The sequence below is a fragment of the Lutra lutra genome, chromosome 1 (assembly GCF_902655055.1).
Source record: "Lutra lutra chromosome 1, mLutLut1.2, whole genome shotgun sequence".
In the NCBI taxonomy this organism is placed as follows: Eukaryota; Metazoa; Chordata; class Mammalia; order Carnivora; family Mustelidae; genus Lutra; species Lutra lutra.
In genome coordinates, this window is record NC_062278.1 from 185,502,164 (window position 1) to 185,517,319 (window position 15,156).

The window sequence follows — 15,156 nt, forward strand, 5'->3', positions numbered from 1 at the left end:
CACAGGGTGATTGAATAACTTGCCCAAAGTCAGACAACTAATAAGTGACATAGCTGGGACATCAAACTCATCATTTGAGGGATATATTAAGAATCCCCACTAATTCACAAATGTTACAGTCTGTAAGTAAATAAGAAGGATGAAAAGAGTGAAGGATGGATGGATGGATGGATGGATGGAAGGAAAGAGGGAAGGAGGGATGGAAGGGATAGAGAAAGAAAGAAGGAAGAAGAAGGAAAGGGAAAAGGGAGGAAGGAGAGAGAAAGCACATTAGAAATGAGATTAGAAATTCACAGAATTTAGAAATGCTCTGTAATCATGCTGATTCCAAGAAGACCAGGGTACGGCTGAAATCAAATCAGTGTTGCTAGGATTTGGGGAATGGTCATAGAAAAGGTGATGACCTGAAGAAAGGTGTACCACCAACTGGATTGTAAATATGTAAGGGAAAACAGTTCAACAGAAGGAAAGATGTTATCCATCTAGAAGAAGGTAAGCCGAAGGGATTTACCCAATATTTTAGACCTACCCAGGCTATCCAAAGGTGACAGCGGTAGCCTATCTGTTTGTGGAGAGAGGAGCTGAAGGTTGGCATAGATGGCTACATGCCTTAATGGACCTTCAATTATTCTTTGCTAAAGCTATATGCTCACCATTTGTTTCTTCATTTGCCAATCCACTCCCTCCTCTAGAGTCTTGCTATACAAATTACAGTCTGTGGAGTAGGCTGGCCATTACCTGCAAGCTTGTTTGAAATGCAGAATTTGAAGACCTATTCCAGACCTCCTGAATGTGAACTTACATTTTAATGAGACATCCAGGAGACTCTATAGGCATGTGAAATGCTGGGGAGGGTCTGGGGAGGAAGGGGCCACAGGACAGACAAGGTCCCTGTCCAACCCCTACACCATTGTATTCTCAGGGCCTAGTCCAGATCTTCACACAAAAGACTGCCACCCTTTTTAAAAATAAATTATGGCTACTATCAGTCACACATCAAGTCTGAAAACCAGCACTGGCTTTTTCCCTGTCTCTGTCAACTTTGAGCTCTTCCCTACTAAACTCCTGCAGAGTTACTGAATGTGCATCTCCACTGGCACTGATGAGTATTATGTCATGTTTTGCTGGCTACCTTTCCATGTGCATGTGGCATTGTATGTAGGACATCTCTCAAGCTATCTAGAACATGCATACCCATGAAGGGCAGCCTATAAAACAAACTGAAAAGACCTATATACTGCAGGGTATGGTAATGAAGTAGGAGCTTAGATGCTAAACTAACCTGAGGTCAATTCTGACTTCTGCTATTTCTGCATGGAACACATCATATACTCAAGCCCACTAAGCCTCAGGTTTCCATCTTTAGGATGGAGGTAATGGCACATTTCAGAGAGAGGATCTTCTATATGCACATAGGTAAAACAGCTAGTGCTATAACCCATCAGTTACTCCTACTCTACTACCTTTGGAGCTTTTAGCCCAAGGTGTGAAAGAGTATTGTAGAAAAGGATTATTATGCCATAAACCAGACAAGAAAATTAAATATTTTTGTTTTGGCCATGTGTAGACAAGAGAAAAGATCAGAGGTTGCTACTGTATCTGATCACCTGTTTTTTGCAGAGAGTTTAATTGTTCAGCTAAGACTTCCTTTACATTGACAGAGACATGATTCACACTGTAATGTATCTACCAGTTCTCTTCAAGGGCGGCCTTTTGTTTTTATGAATACGTATGTACAAATGTTAAAGGTTGGTGCTGTGCAGATGTAACATCAACCACACATATTTAATTCCTTGGAAAGGGTTTATTGTGACTGGACAGACAGAAGAGGACAAAGTTTGAAATGAGCAAATTACAAGGGAAGGATGAGATTGCAAAATTTCTTTCCATATAAGAGGACTACGCTATTATTCTAATAAAGTATTTTAATATTTTTTCCTCCTAGAGCATCAATTAGTTAGAGACTCTCTGGAGTTGATTATTTCCTCTTTTGAAATGTAAATGAACACTTGAAAGTTGAGTTTTATTCAATCTGTCTGCAATAACTTTTTTTTTAAATTTTTTATTTTTTATAAACATATATTTTTTATCCCCAGGGGTACAGGTCTGTGAATCACCAGGTTTACACACTTCACAGCACTCTTTTCACACTTCACCATAGCACATACCCTCCCCAATGTCCAAACCCCACCCCCTCTCCTAACCCCCCTCCCCCCAGCAACCCTCAGTTTGTTTTGTGAGATTAAGAGTCACTTATGGTTTGTCTCCCTCCCAATCCCATCTTGTTTCTTTTATTCTTCTCCTACCCCCTTAACCCCCCCCCCATGTTGCATCTCCACTTCCTCATATCAGGGAGATCATATGATAGTTGTCTTTCTCCAATTGACTTATTTCGCTAAGCATGATACCCTCTAGTTCCATCCACGTTGTTGCAAATGGCAAGATTTTATTTCTTTTGATGGCTTGTCTGCAATAACTTTTACCAGCTAATCAGATCCACACCTAGTTGAGAGTCCTCATGCGGGAAATGACTGAAAAAGAAGAGGAAATACATGGAACCAGATGATGGGCTTTCAGTGTTTCTCAATGGTGAAGCAACTAATTCTGGGTAGGTCATTTTTTTATCATGCAGGATCTTCCTTGTGCAACACCATGTTTAGTACTCAGGGCTCCTCTCCTTCATATGATAGTGATGCTGCCCAGTCATTATGGCAACCCAAAGGACTCCTCTTGAGAACCACCTTTTGCTTTATCAAGAGAAAATAAGTACATCAGAAATTAACCTTGTTTACTATATTTTGCAATTTTGTCGAGGCTGGCCCTAAACCATCTCTTGGACCCCTGAAATAGCTCATTGACATGTAAATGCCCTAGTTAAGATACAAAGGATGTATGGGGACTGTCCTGAGCCTGATTTTCCTCCATTCCAGTCAAGCTAAACCGGTTCCAACTTTCAATATCCAATACCTTTCCTTTCTGATCTCATTACCTTTTTCACCGTTCACATATTCACCCTCTAACTCAACACTAGGAGGGAAAAGGAATGGAGAGAAGTGAAGAAACATTTCCTCTGTTTCCTCTTTTCATCATCATGGTGCAATACACTTTGTCTTTCCTATGAAGGATATGTTCTCTGCCATCAGCCTTTCTCTTGTGGTTCAATATCTTCTGAAAAGTGCTGGAATGAATTACACTGCATATCAGCACACACTGTTCTTCACTATATTCTTATTATCACATCCTCTGTTTGCATTTAATTTTGACTGCCTATATAGGATTTTAAGATACATTAACTCTATACTCAGATGGCACTTAGAAATGGTGAGAGCCAAATGATAAATGACTGAGATTATCAGAATGTATCCCAGTGTTTCTCAAAGGTGGTTTGTAGACTACCAGGTCCAGGGCTATGCTAACAGACACTACCTAGAAAATAATTCTGTTGTCAAGTAAGTTTGAAGAAGGCTGGGCTGAACAAATTACTTTAGTGCATGCACAGCTTTACAGAGTCTTTACTGTGTGAGTGTGGTAGGATCTCAACACAGAGATACAGAGTGATTTCAGTGTTTCCCAAATGTATTTGTCCAGGGAGCCAACTTTCCCACCTATTACTAGAGCAATAAACAAGAAACAAATGATTCTAGTCTCTATGCCATTTAAGCTATGGGAATGCAGACTTTCAAGGCTGCTGAGGAGGCCTCCAGGCCGTGCACTACATGACTACAGGATGCGGTGCCTTTTATATGATGCAATGTAAAGGATGCTATCTTTCAGTCAGAGATCAACCAAGGAGGAGAACTGCCGGGAGGCTCATACAGTAAGGAATCTGTCTCTAGGATTTGACCTTACACAATCTGGTGAGCTGGTTAAACTCTAGAAAGCTACTGGTTTTGCTTCTCATGTAGCTTGAAGTTGGAAGAGAGAGTAGTCGGGAAGAGAAGGGTCCATGTGAAGTAGAGGAGGACAGGATAAGCTGGAGTACCTGTGTCTGTTCTCACTCCCTCCTGATGAAGGGGCTGTCCTACAGGAAAAGTTAGTGCCCCTGACCATCAGGTGGTCACTGATAAACACACAACCACCCAGGAGATGATGGAGCCACAGGAAGATGTAGGGGAAAATGGAAGGTTGCAGAATGGCGGCTGTCCACACCAAGGAAGTGAGCCAGCAGGTACGGAGCAACAAATAGGCAGAAAATATACCAGTGGCTACTCTAACCTTCCCAGTGAAAGGTGGTCTTTCAAATCTCCCACAAAAATATCTTCTGTGGCCCATTCTAACTGGAAATACACAAGGAAAGGAATTCTAGGACACAGAGTTCAGCACAGCTAAGCTGACATATTTACACAGTCACCTCAGGCACCCAGAAGTTCTAAAGTGCCCAGCCTGCAGAACTGCATGAACCGGCCTGAGGCCATTAACCACACGATGGTTCCATTCCTACCGTGATAAGAGCTGCAAAGACGAAGTACACTGGGATGGAACAGACCATCCTAATGACACCATGCACTCATAGTGGGCCAATTGGCAACTGGGAGAAATGAGCTGGCAATGATGAAAGTTTTCCTTTCAGTGATCCTACTTAAAGATCCATGAGGCCGGAATGTAAATCCCAACGCTGTCGCTTATTAGTATGAAATGAACAAATTCATGATGATTTTGTTTCCTTCCACCTTCCACAATAACAAAAAATCTCGGGGTTTTTTCTTAACTATGTGACTTATAATTCAAGAAGAAGAACCTGGTACTTTTTATTTCCCCAAAAAGCAAAGAAGATGACATTTTCAATCTACTCGATGAAAGGAGAAATCTCCCCCTTTGTCACCTTCACTTATTCCTTCCCATATGCAACCATTGTTTTTCTAAGTCTCTGCCCACTAAAATTTTCTTATCTCTTGTCTGGAAAACCCATTTCCCCCCTTGGAATTTATACATTAACAATTATGTATTCTTAGATCACTGTGGCATTACCTATGTAGGTCCTGTGCGGTTTTAACTTTATTAATTTCCTAATTCATGGATATACTGATATTCTTTTCCAATTAGTCTCTATGGCTCTTCAAAGAATTATTTTATCTGAGATAACATCAAATAAAACAGCTTACAATTTTTTATTTGCTTTATAGTTCTTTAAAGGATACAAAGACATCATTTGTGAATAGCTGATCAAATGTTAGAATTTCTCTTTGGATCCAAAAGTCCTGTTAAACTGAAATTGTATTTGAAGTTCAGTTTATTTAAATGTCCTGCTTTAAGACTGACCCATGAGAGGTGGTCTAGAGAAAAGAATGATCAAGATAAGATTTTTTCTTTCTTTCTCTCTCTTGGGTTTAAAAAAAAAAGTGTCCCTCACTGATGTAGGTAGAAGACCAAGTACGGTATGAAAGAAATTATAGTTGTCTGCCCTACTTGGCAGAGAACATCTTGGAACTACAAAAGCAGAGACATAGCCAAAAGATGACAAAGAATGGGACAAAACAGGAGGAAAAGAACTGCATGCAAAAAAAAAAAAGAGAAACATTTCCAGATGTTAACATTTAGGGTAAATTTTACTGACATAATATATTGATTACAGAGGACTTCGTTTTAAGCATCGTCATACCTCCATCAATAATATCTATTAGTTTGCATAATCATTTTAAATAATTATTAAGAATTTAGCAAAAGCTACTGTACTGTAAGAATCAATAAATCAATATCTTCTTATTAATAAATAATTTTAAAGTAATTTCTAATACAAACTCAGTAAACAACATTCTATATTACTGCAATCACTGTCATCCAAGTATCTCAAAATATCTAGGTTTTGAGTGAGAGAGCAACGCTGCCATTCCTGTAATTGATTTTTTAAATAAAATAAACTGAGTTTGCAAATGTACTAAAAGTTCAGTATCTTTAAAAAAAACAATAGTCTACATTTACAGGAAGGCAGTATGCCTCTTCATCTCTACAATATAATTTTGAGAGGTTAAGGGGGTAGTGTCTTGTCTTACTGTCTTTTTCTCCTTTAGAGGGTTTTCCAGCAGATTTTAGTTGATCAAAGACCTCATAGTAGTCAAATATAAAGATGAGACAGTTGTAAACTCCATCTGGATACCAACTGGTCCTTTAAAGGTAAATTTGTATGTTATAGGATAAAATTGACTCTGCAAGCTAATGGGTGGTATTTTTTTTAAGTTGTATTTTCTTTTTTTTTTTTTTTAAGATTTTATTTATTTATTTGAGAGAAAGAGAGCTCACAAGCTGGGAGGGAGGTATCAGAGCGAATGAGACAAGCAGACTCTGCACTAAGCTTAGAGTCCAACATGGGGCCAATCCCAGGACCCTGAGATCATGACCTGAGCTGAAACCAAGAGTCAGATACTTAACCAACTGAGCCACCCAAGTGCCCCCAAATTTTATGTTCTTTTATTTAAGATTTTGTTTATTTATTTTCTGAGAGAGAGAGAGAGAGAAACAATCAGGGAGGGTGGAAGAGGGAATGGGAGAAGCAGGCTCCTCACTAAGCAGGGAGCCAGATGCAGGGCTCAATCCCAGGACCCCAAGATCATGATCCAAGCAGAAGGAAGATGCTTAACCAACTGAGTCACCCAGGCACCCCATATATATTCTAATCACAGTTTTATTTAAGATATTTCTCATTTTTCCCTTAAATGTTTAAATTTGATAAGGCTAAACCCACAAATGGTGAAATCACAAACTTGCCTACAACTGTTCCTAACAGCTTTATCTGTGCTATCCATAATGGAAAACCACTCCAATACCCATCAACAGGTGAACAGATCAACACACTATGTTATGCCAGACAATGGAAAGCAATAAAAATTAATGCACTATTGATACAACAATAGGAATAAATCTCAAGATCATCGAACTGAACAAAAAGGAGTTAGCAAAATAGAATACACTCTGTAGGCTTCTATTTAGATCAAGTTCTAGAAAATGCAAACTCCTCTGCAGGGAATGAAAAAAAGAAGATCAGTGTTTGTGTGGCGATAGTGGTGAAGGGAGGGTTGGATTACAAAGGAAAGAGTAAACTTCCGGGTTGATGCAGATGTTGGTTATTTTGATTCCAGTGATAGTTTTATGGGTAAATATGTAGTCAAAGCTGACTACCACATGTTTTAAATATGTGCCATGTGTTTTATACTTCAGCTATATCTCAAGAAAGTTGAAGAACAAATCACTCAGAATAAACATACTTGCTAAGTCTTCATTCAGCATTTACTATAGCCCAGGCTCCTTTCCAAGTTCTTTATATTCATTAATATTGACCCACCCCCAAACAACTCTGAGGTAGATAACATTATTATTATATCTATAATAGAGAGGAGGAAAATGGGATGGAGAAGTTGCCCGCTTTGCTCTCCCTCAGCTGCCCAATTTCTCCACTTTCCCACAAGCCAAACAGGCCTCCCTAGAGGATTTAGACAACCCTCACTGACTTAAACTGCGAAATCCTAATGACTGGATCCTAATTCAAACTTTGGGAGTGAGGATATTGGATTGACCAGATTGAATCACCTATTTCTGACATAATCCATTATGGCCAAGGAACAAGGTCACCGAGTGCTGCTAGACCCACCCCTGCGAGTGATGGAGGTCATTATCTAGGAAGAAAGCCATTCTAAACAGAGCTCCCAAAGTACAGACTACATTGGTAAACTAACTCATCTTACAGCTCTCAGGAGAGTAGAGGGAATGGAGGTATAGAGCAAGGCTATGTGTTCAGAACAACAAAACACATAATGTTCCTATTTTTCCATCACTGATATTAACTAGGCCTTTGAGCCCATGTTTCTGATGACAATGAAAAACAAACTTACAAATTCAAGTTAGCTCAGTCTCTTCCAGCTTCAAAGAGAGGCTTTCAGGCTATATACAATTCCCTTTGGCTTTCCCTCTGCGAGCAAATACAGTACATGATAGTCCTCTGTCATTGCTGCTCTTCACTTAGCTAGCACTTCCTGATTGCCTTTGGGGATCATCTCATTTTTCACTATTTCTTCTCTCAAAGTTAGTAACCCCTCCATTGCCACTAGCTTGTATTGTCCACGCAGCATCCACTAATGGCACCACTTGCTGTGACTAAGGGCTTTGCTCCTATTTGCTGGCCCTTGGCACTTCTCTCAGATTTGGAGGAAGTTAGGGATTCTCCCCAGGTTGTCCTCCAAATACATCATAGGATGAAAATACTCGAGTCTTTCCACCTAGTTCTCCATCTGCTATTGATACTTAGATGGCACGTTGGATGCAGAGATTTTTTCCTAAGTCTTGAAGACCACTAGAGTGCTCTAGGAGAGTGGGCAAAATCTATTCCGCTACTATTCTCCAAATCACCTGGAGATCCTACCATCCCTATCTTTCTAGACTATCTAAGACAATAATGCTCCAAATTCCTTTTTAATGAACTTTCAGCATCTAAACCATAGTCAGACATCCCCTTCAAACTTCCTCCTACTCACTGTCAAAATTTAATTTGGTGGGGTGATTAGCTCAAGCACTACTTTTAAGCAATTTTGTATTTTTACCTAATATGTGATTTATGGCTTAAATGTGATCTTAATTCTTTGGTACTTATCATAAAAAGGACTTGCTTTCAAAACTACTGATTCTTCTATGAACTTAAAATAAAGTGAAATTTGAATCACAAAGATAAGTCACCCTTTGTTCTAGGTTCATCTGCCCCATACCAGGGATGAGAGAAGAAAGTTATCTCTGATGTCTTCTTGATTAGAAGGACAGCGGTAAAGGAATTTTAAAATTCTTTCTACTTTTGGTCACAATGGAATAAATGGTACTGTACTTGCATTACTTCATATATAGTTATAAAACCAGACAAAATAAATGGGGAAGCTATTTTTCAACATTGGACAATAGGCAGAACTATACTGTAATTCTTGAGAGTAGGAAAACACAAAAAATAAACTATACATTTGCTCTATCTCTTGTCTTGGCAGCCCTTTCCCTACCATAGTGCAAGTAGGTGGAATGCACATAGAGTAGCAGATGTGCTCAACTGAAGAGGCAGAGACTGAAGTTTGGACTGTTGAAGTGCCTAGAATTTTCAGGGCAGGATTCTGGAGATGAGAGAACAGCATGAAGTAGGGAAGGGTAAGAGTTCAACACTAGTACTCTTGGCTAAGGTCCTGGCTAAGCATGCACAGGATAAGACACTGAATATCTTGCAAAAAGTAACTTTTGTGGGGCTGAGCAATTAATGTGGCTACCATGGTTAATATAGCATTAGAAGGCCTCTGGCCCAACTAGAGTGGACATATCTCACTGACCACTTTGGACATTTAGTTAAGACCTAGGAAAGCACATAACTTGGCCATCACAACAAGATCTTTTAACATGAGCTACATCATAAAACTAAGAAGAGAACTGAAATTGACCCACCCTAACAAAACATAAAACCAAGCCTGTAGGATACAAAATATGTGTCAGGAATTTAACTGTTTGTTAGAATAAAATTCAACATTCTCTCAAAGAATATGGCATAGTGTAAGACTCTCTCATATCATCTAAAATGTCAAGGGTATAATAAAAAATGATTGCACACTTGAAGAATCAAGAAAATGTAACCTATAACCAAGAAAACAGTCATTAGAAGTTACAGATGTTGGAGTTACCAGATAACGACTTTAAACTAGCTATAACAGATACAATTGAGAAATTGAAGGAAGCTGTTAGAAATGACCAAATAGAATGTAAATTCTAGTATACCTAAATGAAGATATACCTATAATTAAAAATATATCAATTGCCTTAAGAGTAGATTAAGGACTATAGAAGAAAGTGTTACTGACCTTGAAGGCAAATCTACAGAAATTATTCAATCGGAAGAATAGGGAGCAAAAACTGGGAAAACATGAGCAGAGCCTCTGTGACCTGGTGAAAAATATTAAGAAGTCTAACATAAGTTAGACTTATGGGAATGTTAGAGGAAAGAAAAGAGGGAAGAGGGCAGAAAATATCTGAAGAAATAATGGCCCCAAATATCCATCATAGTTAGTCTGCTGAAAACCAAAGAAAAAGAAAAGAAAATTAATGTGATCAGAGAGGGGAAGAGGCATGTTAGATGTAGGAAGGAGGGAAGGAAGGAAGAAGGAACGGAGGGAGGAAGTTGGGGAGGAAAAAACTGGTAGTCAAGAATTCTATATCTAGGATAAATATCCTTCACAAATGGGAGTAAACTAAAAGGTTTCTATATAAAGTTGAGTCTGTCACCAGTTGAGCTGAACTTCAAGGAATGGTTAAAAAACAACAATAATGACAAAAACAAACTGAAACCAAAAAAAAAAAAAAAAAAAAAGGCAAACCAAAACCAAAACAACAACAAAATAGCTCTTTAGGCTGGAGAAGAATGAAATCAAATGAAAACTAAGGTCTACTGAAAGACAGAAATGGCAACTGCGTGGGTTAACATTAAAAGAATCATCTTTTTTTTTTCTTTTCCTAATTTCTTCAAAAGACAACTGACCATTTAAACACACACACACACACACACACACACACACTGCCTGTCAGTTCATGACATTTGTAGAGTACAATATATGAAAATAATAGTTTAAAGAAGTGTGTAAGCAGAATTATGCGGTTATAAATTTATTACATTTAACATGAAGTGGAACAATATTTACACTAAGTGGGCTGCATTAAGTTAAGGATGCATATCATAATTCTGAGGAACCAAAAATCTTCGTAATAAACCCACTAGTGAGTGTCGTTGACATGTTTGAATCTTTTCTCAGTGCCAGACAACATCTAAGTCAGTAAAAAGAACTCTATAAGGTATAAAAATAATTTGGTAAAGGTAAACAGCTCTTTTTAATGATCTGGCATGAAACGAGGATAAAACTTAATGTATTTTATATCCCTGAGTGTTATTTCTTAAACCTTAACTTTTGATGAGATGTAACATCTAATAAATCCATGAATTGGTATGCCTGTGGTGTTAGCTGTAACCTTTCCCTGGGAAAGCCTGTGTTTCAAATATGGAACTTTCTTCTTGTTTTATTTACCTTTGCCTCTGATGTTTTGAACCAATGTTTATTTACTCCATGTGCATTTTTGTACTGAGGCCAACAAATCCCAAAGAGAATGTTAAAAACACAAAATATTTGATGACATATATTGATCATTAGAATAGTTATTGAAAACATTTTAAGTAACTGTATAAATAATATAGAGATTCTAAATTAGATTATTAATTATAAATTAGAGTATTTAGATTCTCTAAATAATATAGAGATTCCATTCTATAGCAGAAAACATACTGCCAAAGAATAGCACAACTTCCTATCACTTTTCTATTTGGATCCAATCCACTAATCCTTCAGTAAAACTCTGCTCTACAAATTATATACCTTAAATCCAAAAATCTGCATTGGTGACTTCTCTCCACATTGATTAATATCATAGTGACCCATTACACATACAATTTCATTGTTTTAGAAAAAACAGCAAGTAACAATATAGTGATCTTAGAGACAACAAAAAAGACTAACGACAGCACATAATTATTTGGTAGTTTGTAAGTTTCTAGGAATCTGTCCATTTTTTCCAGGTTGGGCAGTTTGTTGGCATATAATTTTTCATAGTATTCTCTTATAATTATTTGTATTTCTGTGGTGTTGATTGTAATCTCTCTTCCTTCATTCATGATTTCATCAGTTAGGGTCCTTTCTCTCTCTCTTTTTTTTTTTTTTTTTGGTAAGCCTGGCTAGGGCGTTATCAATTTTATTAATTCTTTTGGAGAACCAACTCCTAGTTTTGTTAATCCATTCTACTGGTTTTTGTTTGCTTGTTTGTTTTTATATTATTTATTTCTGCTGGCTTTAGGCTTTATTTGTTGTTCTTAAGGTGTAAAGTTAGGTTGTGTATTTGAGACTTTTCTTGCTTCTTGAGATAGGCCTGTGTGGTAATATATTTCCCTCTTAGGACTGCCTTTGCTGCTGATAGCACATAATTATTCATCTGTTAAGGAAGTCTCTAGCTTCATGCATTCAATATTACTGTTTTATTTTTACAGAAACAAGAACATGAAACTTACAATGATTACAGGTTTTTCTCTTGGCAAAGATTGCCTTCTGCTGGATAGTTTGTCTTTTAAGTTTCTACCTTTAATCAGATTTTGACCAGGAACCAGAAATACTGATGTACGATCAAAATAAAAGGAATGGAATTAGAAGAAGAGCACATTCACACTATCCTTATTTAGAAAAGAAAACCCAAACAGAATTTAACAAGACAACTTGAGCCTCAAAATCACATCCTTGGGTTTGAATTGTTTTGCTCGTTATTTTAAGTGGACACAATGAACACAATCTGGGGGGGGGGGGCGTTCTTTTTCAAATACGTTCTCTTTGAATTCTAGTCAAACCAGCCCATCTTCTGAGGCTGGTTTGTCACTTCTACCTTCATTTTGGACCACCTGTTGTTTCCATGCTAGGACTGAGATTCATTAGACTTGGTCTCTCTTCATTTCCTACCATCAATTATGATTTATTCCATTCATCCCAAGGCTCAGTCCAGCTCAAGAGACTGTTTTGTGGCCCAAGGACATCTCTAGGTGAATGAATGAATAAATGGTTTGAAGGTTGGCATGGGTATACACGACCCCTAATGCAACGTCTTGCTCTCAAGGACACTAGGGATACAGAATTTGACACAGGAAAAAGAACTGCTTATTCTTACCATCTTTACTGATAAAGTAGATGGAGGAAATTGAATATGATACTTATTAACATGATGGCTATAACAAAGACAAGAATAGAATTTAAAATGAGCTGTCTGATTTCAAAAAAAATGGTGCTCCTCCAAATAAAACAAAATTCCACACAGAAAATACAAGTAATGTCAAACACTCCTAAAGATCAAAGCCAACTGAAAAGGCAAAGGCAAAATCAGAGGGCAGTGAGAGGCTCAGCAAAGAAAATGGAAAAAAACAAAATAGTACATATTCCAAGCATTAGGACATGTTGAAAATAATATTGGCTAAAATTAAGTAATTCCAAATTAGAAATGGATTTTATCTTCATAAAAATTCCCTCCTCAGGACAACTCTTGCAAAGGGATTTTAAAGTTTGCAATTTACGTAACACTGGCTCTCAAATAATTGTATCACAGTAACTACGAAAATGAAATGAGTAGAAAGGATGTAGATAGCAAGGATAATCAGAGAATAAACCAGAAGTAAGAGTAATCTGTAATCTCCAAAGTAAGAAACATAGACAGGAGTTTGGGTTATAGACTGCCCTTGGGAGAGATAACTAGAAAGCAGTTTAGATGAATTAAATAAAATACATAAAGATGACCGCAGAATCTGACCCTGGAAGCATCACAGCATCACAGGCGCACAGGTTAAAATGGGTTCCCTGCCTTAGAACTACACGGAAAAAGAGGTTAGATGACTTATAACCCTAGAAAGATCCAAGCTTCATTTTGAATCTTAAGAAAAAAAAAGTTTTATTAACCATATAGTCTGATACAAAAATATAACTGAAAATAAGCAGGGAGGAATAATACATTCAAACAGTGTTCCTGCTCTTTTATTCTCTTCTGGTTGCTTGACTCTCTCTTCTCCACTAGCTGTTTGTACCTTACTTTTTCTTACCTTCCACGTTGTCTCTGTTCACTGTTTAAAGAGCACCATAACTATTATCTACCAAATTTCTTCCAGACCCACTAATATATAAGCTTTTAGATAAATTTAGATATATTACCGTACGGGCCTATCTCAAGAAGCAATTGTCCTTTTCCAAAGGACAATGCCTAAAATATTAAGGAAATTAGACGAGGTCATCAGTGAATCAGTAAGGGACATAAAATGCTACAACAGAACATACCCATTTAACAGTGAAAATCTTCTTTCTTCATCCCTCCCCTAACCTAACACTTTCCTGAACAATTTAATGAGTCCATTGTCCATTTTAATTTTCTTTTACTGAGAAGCCCACTTTTCCAATGATGGGCCCTCTTCTTCATGGTCACAGGCCAATAAATCCAACTTCGTTGGAAAAAAAAAAAAAAAAGTGCCCTAACTATAGGAAAGAGACAACCTAAAGGCATTTTGTAATAGGTGTATCCTAAGAATTTGGGACAAAGGAAAACACCATCAATTGTATGTGCTGGTTTTATTTCATTATTACTGTAGAATATACATTTTCAATCCAGATACATATTATCTGTGAGGCTCTTATGCTATAGAATGCTCTACTTTATAGGCAAGAAGACTACATAATTTGAGGAGAGGTACTTTTTAAATAATAATCATAAAAAGAAATGCATGCTGTAGGAAGTAATGTCTACAAATAGAATCACCATTCACTGCAATTAGAGAAGCCACACGCTGAACAAGATACAGAAAATGCTGAGATCTAGGCTGAGTCCTCATGGGGTTTACAGTCTTGGGAGGAAGATAAGACGGGTTTACGTGAGACCAAAGTGGAGATGATTATACCAGGAGCCCCAAGTGGAATCAGAACAGGGAGCAGTCATTTCCAGGGGAGAGGCATCAAGAAGGCTTCAAGGTGGGAGAGGAAATGGAATTTTGAGGATATATTTCTGGAATGTTAATAACAGAAATGGGCAAGTTTAAGGAATAAGAGCATTGCAATTAGTTTGGAGTAAAAGGTTAGGCACCTGGAGAACTATTAAAACTCAAAGCCACAGGGGACGCCTGGGTGGCTCAGTTGGTTAAGCGGCTGCCTTCGGCTCAGGTCATGATCCCAGCGTCCTGGGATCGAGTCCCGCAACAGGCTCCTTGCTCCGCAGGGAGCCTGCTTCTCCCTCTGCCACTCTGCCTGTGCTCTCTCTCTCTCTCTCTCTGACAAATAAATATAAAATCTTAAAAAAAAAAAAAACTCGAAGCCACAGTTTAAACACGATGCTGTATAGAATCTGACCATTCGAGGTATTCCTTAGCTGCCTGAAGAACTTTATCTCATTGCTAATGGGAGGAAGTGAAAGTTGTCCCAGTATGAAAATTGGATCATCAAGGGAGTTTTTAAAGATGATGAAACAGGAAGCAAAGTACAAGAAATGTAGTTGGTGAAGGTGATGAAATGGGTACAAGGTGATCAGAAAGCAGACAGTTGTCCGGGGACACTGGAGGAGGAACACCACTTTGGGCCAAAAAATAAAGATTATTTT

The 15,156-nt window shown here is 37.8% G+C and overlaps 1 protein-coding gene across 1 annotated transcript in view; it reads left to right on the plus strand.

Moving 5' to 3' along the window:
• The first annotated feature begins 4,132 nt into the window (after nt 1-4,132).
• The window catches only part of MDFIC2 (MyoD family inhibitor domain containing 2), a 115,595-nt gene continuing 104,571 nt past the window's right edge, over nt 4,133-15,156 (plus strand). The window contains 1 exon segment of the mRNA XM_047738462.1: nt 4,133-4,168. Within this exon segment, the coding sequence (XP_047594418.1) occupies nt 4,133-4,168 (36 nt within the window).